This window comes from Marmota marmota, unplaced genomic scaffold (assembly GCF_001458135.2).
Source record: "Marmota marmota marmota unplaced genomic scaffold, marMar, whole genome shotgun sequence".
Lineage (NCBI taxonomy): Eukaryota > Metazoa > Chordata > Mammalia > Rodentia > Sciuridae > Marmota > Marmota marmota.
Window position 1 is genome coordinate 27,784,658 of NW_026000229.1, and position 9,905 is coordinate 27,794,562.

General features: G+C 43.7%; 1 protein-coding gene across 3 annotated transcripts; it reads left to right on the top strand.

The window, feature by feature from the left end:
* Positions 1 to 53: 53 nt before the first annotated feature.
* On the top strand, positions 54 to 9,661 carry Bcl2l10 (BCL2 like 10). Of its 3 annotated transcripts, XM_048793767.1 has the most exons (4): positions 54 to 195; positions 5,504 to 6,610; positions 6,710 to 6,855; positions 8,588 to 9,656. In XM_048793767.1, exons 2-4 carry the CDS (start codon positions 6,427 to 6,429, stop codon positions 8,720 to 8,722), a joined length of 465 nt encoding a protein of 154 aa, XP_048649724.1. In that variant the 5' UTR covers positions 54 to 195; positions 5,504 to 6,426; the 3' UTR covers positions 8,723 to 9,656. The 3 variants fall into 3 exon arrangements, with proteins under 3 accessions (XP_048649724.1, XP_048649723.1, XP_015335722.1); XM_048793766.1 differs by having other exon boundaries at positions 5,504 to 6,875; positions 8,588 to 9,661; XM_015480236.2 differs by having other exon boundaries at positions 5,504 to 6,855; positions 8,588 to 9,654.
* Positions 9,662 to 9,905: the final 244 nt, after the last annotated feature.

Sequence of the window (9,905 nt, forward strand, 5' to 3'; positions counted from 1 at the left end):
AGGATGTGTCCCAGGCAAGAGAGGAGCCTCAGGGAACCTCCTCCCCAGCCAGAGAGAAACTTTAGGCAGAAAGGATGTGTAGAGTCAACAGTGTTTGTGGGACATATTTGTGGAACAAAATCATATCAGCTGCTTTAGAGAGAAAGCAGTCGGCCTGTGAGAACCTGGGGTCCCAGTGACCTTCCCTGTTCTGGGGTGAGCCAGAAGCAGACACTCCATGTCCACTTCTTTTCTCCCCTCCAACCCTTTCCACACCCTCCCCTCGGTGATTGGTGGTTTAAAGGCAGCACAAGGTTCTAGGCCTTGGAAAGGCCTGTGTGTCTGGGCTTATGTAATTCCAGCTAGCTAGAAGTTGGCCCCACTGACACTAGGTTCCTCCATAAGTTAGGAGGGGCGGTATGGTGACAAAGAATGAGGACCTTGGGTTCCCAGCTCTATCACTTATGCAGGATACATGATAATTCTAAATATCTTTCAACCTCAGTTTCCTCATCTATGAAATGGGACAGTAGTAAAGTAGGTGAAGTGCCTACTCAAAACTTTGGCCCCCTCTCTGTCATTTCCCAGTCCCCTTCCTATTTCTTCCCTCTCCCTTCTCACTCCTCTTACTCATTCTCCCTCTTTCTCCTTCCTTCTTATTCTTATCCCTACCTCTTTTCTCTTCCTCCTCTCTTCCCCTCACCATCTTTTCTCTCCTCTCTTCATCCCCTTCCTGGCTTCCTCCCTCTCACCCCTTCAGGGGCTCTGGTTCATACTTTTAAGAAGCTAGGGGCTGGGGTTGTGGCTCAGCGGTAGAGTGATGGCCTAGCACAGGCAAGGTCCTGGGTTCGATCCTCAGCACCACATAAAAAATAAATAAAATCAAAGTATTGTGTCCAACTACAACTAAAAAATAAATATTAAAAAAAAAAAGAAAAGAAAAAGCTAGTGGGCCCTTTTCAGGCACCTCTGAGTGAGAACTCCCTGGGGGTCATTAAGGCCTTAGAAGAGCTTCGAAAAGAAGAAACCAGGATAAATAAGGAGAGCTGGCCTCTAGGAAAGGCCTTCAGAGGAGGCTTGGGGCAGCCCTGGGCAGCATGGGAAGTCACAGAGGGTCCCAGAGAGGCAGTCAGAAGGGCCCAAGAGAAACTGGAGCCTGTGACCTGCTTAAAACCTTTTCTAAGGAGGACCTCTAGAATCCTGGGAGAGCAATGATAGGTTGGAAGATTAACAGAGGCAGGGGTTGAGGCCATGTTGTTTCTCCCAGGCCTGGAGAACTGACTGAACAGGGATTTACTGTAGATCTTCATTTCCCAAACTTGCCTGCTGAGAACCTTCCCAGTCAACAGCAGGGTGAAATATGGCTCCTCTGGCTGCACTGGGTAGGCACAAAGGGGGCCAGGATTATGATGAGGAAGCCCCCTGGGGGATCTTCTTGTCTCCAGATCCTGTCTGTGAGTGAGAATTGGGTCACTCTTCAGAGCAGACCCCTGACTTCTCATTTCTAGACAGGACTTGTCTGGAGCCAGGCCAGCTTTCAGAACTGCTAACAGCCACAGGGACTATGGCCCCCTGTGGGCTAACTCAGGCTAATTCTGGTGAAAGATATGAAGTTATTTTATGTTTTGTATTACATAAAGGATGCAGAGCCTCCAGTGAGGAGACAGGATCAGAAATGGTGCTATGGTTAATTTAACCCACATAAATAAATACAAATAACTGAATGTAAGAATGGTATCTCACTTATGTGAAAACTGACAACAGGAAGTGCTTGTCTCTGAACCTGAGGTTAGCTAACCAACACACCACTGTGGATGCCTGACTTTGTCATAAACAAGAAACCATGAAAGTTGAGGTCACTGTTTCCAGCCTATGTGTTTTCCACAGTAACAGGCAGCCTCCTGCCCTTAGGTCTCTGCTCATAAGAAATGAAAAGTTTAGGGATGGGGTTGTGGCTCAGTGGTAGAGCACTTGCCTAGCATGTGTGAGGCACTGGGTTCGATCCTCAGCGCCACACAGAAATAAATAAATTAAATAAAGGTATTGCATCCATCTGTAACTAAAAAAAAAATAAAATAAAAAAAATGAAAAGTTTGTCCTCACAAAACCCAAACACATATGTTCATAGCAGCATTATAATAGCCAAAAGTGGAAATAGCCCAAATGCTGAACAACAGCTGAATGGATGAATGAACTATTATTCAGCAATAAAAAGGAGTGAAGTGCTGACTCATGCTACCTCATGGATGAACCCTGAACACTTTGTGCCAAGTGAAAGAAAGACACAAAGAGTCACAGATTATATGATTCCATTTATACGAAATGTCCAAATAAGCAAATCCACAGAGACCGAAAGTAGATTTGTGGTTACTTAGGGCTGGAGGTGGAGTTTGACTGCTGAATGGATTTCTTTTGGGGTATTGAAATTAGATGGAGGTGAGATTGCACAACTCTAAATACACTAAAATCACTGAGTTATGTACTTTAAAGGTATGAGTCTTATGGTATATAAATTATATCTCAGTAAAGCTGTTATTTAAAAATGCAGAAAAATAAAAGGCAGCTACAAGCTGTTTGCAAAATTTCAAAAAAAAAAAAAAACAGAAATCACATAGATAAGACAGTTGTATGTCGTGTTTGAGTAAAACAAATGAGCCTGGGTTGGAGCCCTGGTTAATTCATATGAATATCAAAAACTTCTCTGCAAAACCAAGCTTTTACAGCATGCCAGGCACTGTGCTAAGCACTCTGCATACACCAACTCATGTACTCCTGGCCACAGTCCTGGGATGCAGACATTTCCTTATCTTCATTTTTGAGATGGGAAATCAAGGTCAGGAGTGCTGAATAGCTTGCCCATGATTGCACAGCTTCAAAGCTGCAGAGCCAGGATTTTAATCATGTCTGACTACAAACTGCCTCTTGGCACTATGTGTGAATAGGAAATTCTGTGTGGGGGATAATTTATTTATTTATTGTTTAGTTCTACTGATAAAAGAGTTACCAATGGCAGGACCAGATATTTCCCACTCACTCTCAAGCTACTCTAAATCTAAGAAAAGTTGTGCTTATTGTTAAAATATATTGTTCAGAATAGTAGAATCATGACTCTCTTGCATATATGATATTTTTATAAAAAAATAAATATCAAAACTTTTATTTAACTCAATAACTAATGAGGGAACAAGATATCAAAACCAGTTCAGATAGGAATTTGATGTGTATAGATTTATTCTCTTACAACATATCTCATTTGGCTCACTCTGATGGGAATCTTTCCCATTGGTAGATCAGGCACTTAACAGTAGCATTAGCCAGCTCAAGTTCTATAGTGGAAATTCCATGTTTTTGAATCTGTACATACCCTCTGTCCCTGATGCCATGACCTTCCTGCTCACTGAGCAAACAGCTAGGCAGAGAGACTGACTGACATTTCACAGAGTGCTTAATTTTGTCCACCTGATTGAGTCTCTGCAGTGGATGTCCTTTGGCAGGCATTCGCACAGCACACAAATACCTTCACAGTCTATGCCCATTCAGAGGCCTCCGGCCATAATCCTCTTCCCAGTATTTCCTTATCATTGGTCTTTCACTCCTGGTTTTTTTTTTTTTTTTTTTTTTAAAGGCTCTGACAATCTAGGAAAACTATCAGGAATGCCTATGAATCAGTGTAGATCTGTACTCTAAGCATCTCTCACCCCAGGTAAAGTAGACAACCAAACATACTACTCTTATTTTTGCCCACTGAGTAAATTTTCCTTTGCCAGTGTCCTTCACAGTCACCCCTAAGTGTGAGTGAATGCCATAGCTATTCACTTTTTTTTTTTTAATTGTACTGGGAATTGAACCCAGGAGTGCTTTACCACTGAGCTAAGTCCCCAGCTCTTTTTATTTTTTTATTTTGAGACAGGGTCTCACTAAGTTGCCTAGGGCCTTGCTAATTTGCTGAGGCTATCCTTGAACTCATAGCCCCCAAGTCTCTGGGATTACAGGTCTGTGCCACCATGCCTGGCACTATCCACTTTCATATGGAAATAGCTTATCATATGGAACCATCTGTAATCCAGGCTTGAGTCTTCCTCGATCAGCTGGCCCTAAACAACACCCCAAGAGACCATACACAAGGCAAAGCACCTTGGGGTTGAAGGAGTCTGGGCAACCTGCTTATATACTTGTTCCTTCTCAACCTGCCTGAGTTCAGTCTCTCATATGCCATTCCCATTTGATGACAGATTGCTGCTCTATACATCCAGCTTTATTGTTAAGGTCTGTAAACAAGTCAAGATGGCGCCTGGCATTTTGCCAGAGGGAGTGGTTTGTGAAGTAACGCCAGCGAGCCCTTAAGTGTGGAGATTCCTTATTGGTTGACTGCTGTATCTAGTTTATGTTAATTAAGATAAGCTGTGTGGAATGTATATATACCCCTCTTGTCCTACAATAAACAGCTCCCACTCCTGCTGTATCAATGTACACAAGTTGTTTGTCACCGCCCCCCCCCCCAGTTTTTTGCTGCAGCCGGACTGCGGCACTTTATGACTCAGTAGTCTAGACAACATTGAGTTCAGATGGGACTCAAGCTATGTAGTCTCTTTATGGTTAGGCCTATAGCCTTTACCAAGGCTCAGTAGAAAGCCACAGCCTACTTCACAAAAGGAGAAAAGTCATCTTCAGAAGAAGTAATAGAATTTGCTAAAATTCTAGTGATCTCCAACCATTGCCTAATAGTGCTTACCAGAGGTTGCATACAGCATATTTTGACACAGCAAGTACCATTAGATCTGCTGGATCATAAGACCCAAGAGGTGGAGTAGCCTCATGGCAGCCTGCATGTTCTGCACAGCTTTCTTTTACTGCGGTCCCCAATTCACCAGCCTGTAGACTGGGTTGAAGTAGAACACTCAAATGTGGTATATGTTGCCTGTGAAACCTAAATGGCCTACTGCTACAGACAGAATGCTTGTATCCCTCCAAAATTCATGCTGAAATTCTAAACCCCAACATGATGGTATTAAAGATGGGGGACTTTAGAAAATGATTAGATCAAGGGATGGAACCCTTATAAATAGGACTACTGCCCCTATAAAAGAAGCCCCATAGAGTTCATTTACCCTTTCTGCAATGTAAGGGCACAGTAAGAAAACTGCCATGATCCAGGAAAGTGAGCTCTTGTCAGACACAGAATCTGTCAGCATCTTGACATTGGACTTTTCAGCCAATAGAATTTTAAGTAACAAATTTCCCTTCTTCATAAAATATCTAGTCTATGGTATTCTGTTATAGTTATTTGAATGGACTAAGATAACTAATAAATGCTGTGTCTCTTTTTTCTTTCTTTCTTTCACTATTTTTTTCTTATTTTTTAGTTGTAGTTGTACACAATACCTTTATTTTACTTAATTTTACTTTATTTTACTTAAATAAATTTCTATGTGGTGCTAAGGATTGAAACTAGGGCCTTGCCCATGCTAGGCAAGCACTCTACCACTGAGCCACAACCTCAACCCCTCTTTATTTTTTCTTGTAGGTGATGCAGATGTAGCAATTTGTCTTTCACTCTGGAAGGGATATTAAAACATGTTCCAGACCACTGAACTGGAGAAATGTCACTGCTAGTACCAATTCTATATCAGTCTGAGTCCAATCAGGAGAAAGAAACCATAGAGTAATATGAACTGAAAAAGTTTAATAGAAGATTTTTTACTGTATCAGGAGATTGGAATAATGAGGGATTGGTCAGTAAAAGAAATGAGAACTCTAAGCAATATAGGAATGGTGGTGCAAGGAGGAGCTACCTCCTAATAACTGAATACTTCAACTTCTCCTATTATAGTGATAATTATAATTAAAGAAATGGTCCATTCCTTTGTGTCCACCCATTTCTAGAAGTTAAGGTCCTTGAGATCAGGAACCATATGTCTTGTTCTTCATCACATCTCCAGTGCTAAGAGGGAAAGGCCTAGCACCCCACAGGCTCTTAACGTCTGCAAATGAATACAGCACTGTAGCAGCCTCCCGGAGAATTAGCCCTGTTTCCTGCCCGTTTTGCCACACCCAACCAAAGCAATCAACACACACCTGAATGCATTCTTCCAATCTAGAGATGCTGGTTAATGGCTGCTGGCGAGCAGTCAGTGCGGGCTGTGTGTGGCCTTAAAGGAAAGGCAAGAGCCATGCCCAGCTTTCTGGACTGTCAGCTCTGGTTCTTAATCCCCAGGCCCAGAACTAAGCAATAATCCCAGTCTCGCACTGCTCCTGATTTCTACAGACAAACGCGAACTCCCGCAAACCTCTGGGACTCGCTTATGGAATGTCACAGGTGCAAGTGGGATTCCCATCAAAGGCTTCTCTCCCGACCTTAGAAAAAACAGGAACCTGGCGCCAGCTGGGGCAGACGCAGTGGGCTCTAGAGAAAAGGCGGGGGTCGAGGCCCCGTGCGGAGGCCAGAGGATGGCAGACCTGCTGCAGGAGCGCACCGCCGAGCTGCTGACCGACTACCTGGAGTACTGTGCCCGGGAGCCGGGCACCCCCGAGCCGCCGCCGTCCACTCCCGAGGCCGCCCTGCTGCGCTCCGCGGCCGCCCGGTTACAACAGCAATACGAGCCCTTCTTCTCCCTCTACCGCGGGCACCCAGGTAACCGTGTCGAGCTGATGGCACAGATGGCAGAGGCTGTTCTTTCCGACAACCAGGCCCTCAACTGGGGCCGTGTGGTGATGCTTGTGACCTTCGCAGGGACGCTGCTGGAGAGAAAGCCTCAGGACACCCACGGGCCGCACACCCGGGACCAAGCTGCCCTGGACTGTCAGCGTCTCGTGGACTTGCTCTGTGCTCAGCTCGTGGGGCGGCACCGCGCCTGGCTGGAGGCTCAAGGCGGCTGGGTGAGCACCGCGCAGCACAGGTCTGCTAGCACTGAGGGGGACCCCGACCCATCAGCCCCGGTGGGGGGGGAGAGTTCTCTGAAAGTGAAAAGTCTGGGTTCAGCAGCACGGGAAAGGCTGGTGAATGTCCGGGGTTTCTTCTCTTGGCAGTCAGATTGACAGAAATTGAGCTTGCTAGACGGCTCCAATTAATTGAGCATGACTTGGGTCTGCAAGCTTTGACCTTCCCCCTTAACTAGCTTTTAGGAAACTCTGTTAGGTCTGCAGGGTTCACTCACGTAGGGATTCCCAACTAGTAAAGTCAACAATAATGCAGCCCAGGCCAGGGCTGGGCTCCTGCTGCTTGTTAAATGACTTTTGGAGAAAGATCCGGCAGAGTGTGTGGTCACCAGTGGGGATCCCAACACGGTGTCCTTCATTTCTAATCCCCTGAATCCTGCTGATGGGACCTTCCAGGCCCCTGACTTTCGGTTGGAGATGATGATGATGATGATGATTTTTGGTACTGGGGACTGAACACAGGGGTGTTTAACCACTGAGCCACATCCCCAGCCCTTTTTTATATTTTATTTAGAGATAGTGTCTCATTGAATTGCTTGGGGCCTAAGTAAATTTCTGAGACTAGATTTGAATTTGAGATCCTCCTGCCTCAGCCTCCCCAGCTGCTGGGATTACAGGCGTGTGCCACTACACTGGAGATTCTTAATTTTCAGCTCCTGGAACCAAGAAAAGCTGACCACTTAAGCCCACAGTATGACTCTTGGATTCTGAGCTAGACCCCTTGTTTCTTTCATCCCCTTCTCACCAGTCTTAAATCAGGACTGGAGTGACCCAAATTACAGGATAAATACAGCTAAACTATAGAAACTGGTAATTTAAAAAAAAATTAGTCTGTTTGTCAATTTCCATGTAGCCTTCCTCTGGTAACAGATGGGGTACCTTTGGGGAGGAAGTCACTTGAAGTGTGAGCATTGACTTCTGCATTATTCCTGATGTTGGCCTTAGTGAAGGCAAGAGAACTCCCTTATCTGAGTTTCTGAAAACCCCTGAGGCTCTCTGCACCTAAAGAGGAAATTAGGCGGGTGTTGGTTTTTATTTTTGTTTGTTTTTGTTTTTTGCTAATCAATAGTGACTAAGGAATAATCTCTTAACATCAAGAAGTGGGAAATTATCCTACTGGGTAAACAGGATTTACCTTTATTTTCTGGCTAGAAGTAAAATGCCACAACCTGGAGTTTAATTCCCTTCCTAAATGGAGCCTCTTGCCTTATTATCTCAGGTGATAGTTTTTTAATCTAGTGATTTAGCAGTTCCCTAATAGCATAGGTTCTTTGTTCAGAAAAGAGCATGATTACTCATGGCAGTCTCCCTTCTTCCATTTAGAGTGTTCCCGCTCTAGGTGACAAAGTTAAATGGTTGCTTCTGTGCACTATGTTGGACTTCTTACAAATTCTGATGGGTTCCTAGTTACAAGTTGCCTATTGTCAGAATCCCCTTTCTTTTTTAATACAAGAGTTATTTTACTGTTTAATCTAGAACCTCCTGCATATTGGGTTTTTTAATATTTCTGTTTGCTTGGTTTTGGTTTTATGCTAGGGATTGAACGCAGTGCCTGTGCATTGCTATGCTTGCACTTTACTACTGGGCTGCACACCCAGCCTCTCCTGTGTATTTGAGCTCAGGTTTTGAGCATCGTGAAACCTAATTCTTCTCTTCTCTCTGTCCCTTGTAGGATGGCTTTTGTGACTTCTTTAGGACACCCTTGCCACTAACGTTTTGGAGAAATCTTCTGGTCCAGATTTTTATGTCGTGCCTTTTAGCAACTATCTTCATCTATTTCTGCAAACGATTTTATCGTACTTCCTAACATTTTTAACCCATTTTTATCTGTTAACCATGACCAGCTAAGTGACAATTTTAGATAAGAAGACAAGAACTCAGGAAAACTTCCGCCCAGAGACATTTTTACCCCCATGTTACAGGGAGTCCTGCGGTGATGATTCAGCCAATGTTTCAGCTCATGTTCAGCCAATGTTTCAGCATATACTCAGGTGTGAGGACTAAGCCACAGAGGCTCTTTTCTGAGTGGGGGAAGTAGGGAGTCTAAAGGCTCTTTGCTCCAAAGAACTGCAGAAGAAACTGCATTCCATTAACTGAGAAATGTGCTCTTGGCTGCATTTGGATGAATGAATAGAAACCTCTCCTCTCCATCCACCATTTCTGCTGCTAACTCACCATGGCTGTGGTTTCAGGGCAAAATGATCCTCAGAGAAACCTAAGTCCCATGCAACAAGGAATGTGATATTAATCCTTTTATAAGGAATTCTTTGAAATTGAATTCTTTGAAACCTAAATCCTTTGATATCTACTTCCTGGGACATCTAGGTTTATAGAGCTAATATTGGTTTTTTTCCTCTGACTTGAACAAAATTTTAAGTAACTTCAAAGTTTTAATAAATGTATATTTTTAAAGAAACTTAGTTGGTTTTCCCTCTGATTCAATACTCCTTTGTTTTTATGAGGAACTCGATGACCATTTTTCATTGCCTCCTTAAATATATAATATGTAACAATGCTTTATTTTAAATCATTTAATCACCACACAAGCTCATAAAAATCATTTTCCTCTGTTCCACCTTCCATTCTGCAATCAACCCATCACTTACAAGGTGGTCAGCTGTGCCATGTCCCTCCAGGCCTTCCTGGCCACTGTTATACTTGCATTATATAAAAGTGGACATGCTCTTTTGACTTAGTCTTATGAGCTCTTGTACTTCAGAGCATGAAGCTCTGCCATGCAGATCTGTTATGCAGTATTCTCCCCTATGGCAGGATTAGCTGCTTTAACTATCCCTCCATTGCTAGGTGCCTTAGGGTGTTTCTCCTACCTCAGGCTATTAGAAGCAAGGTTGCATGGATTTCTTGTGTATATGTGCATACCCTTTCACAGATGCTGATTATGTTAGAGAATTCTAACTGTGTGTGTGTGTGTGTGTGTGTGTAAATTTGGCTGCTACTTCTGCATATAGTGGTGCACACCTGTAATCCCA

What these genes read in the sequence shown, in the direction of transcription:
- Bcl2l10 (XM_015480236.2), top strand. Translation starts at nt 6,427, where the DNA reads ATGGCAGACCTGCTGCAGGAGCGCACCGCCGAGCTGCTGACCGACTAC. An exon ending in TGGAGGCTCAAGGCGGCTGG is followed by an intron (nt 6,856 to 8,587) that starts GTGAGCACCGCG and finishes TGTCCCTTGTAG; the next exon opens with GATGGCTTTTGTGACTTCTT.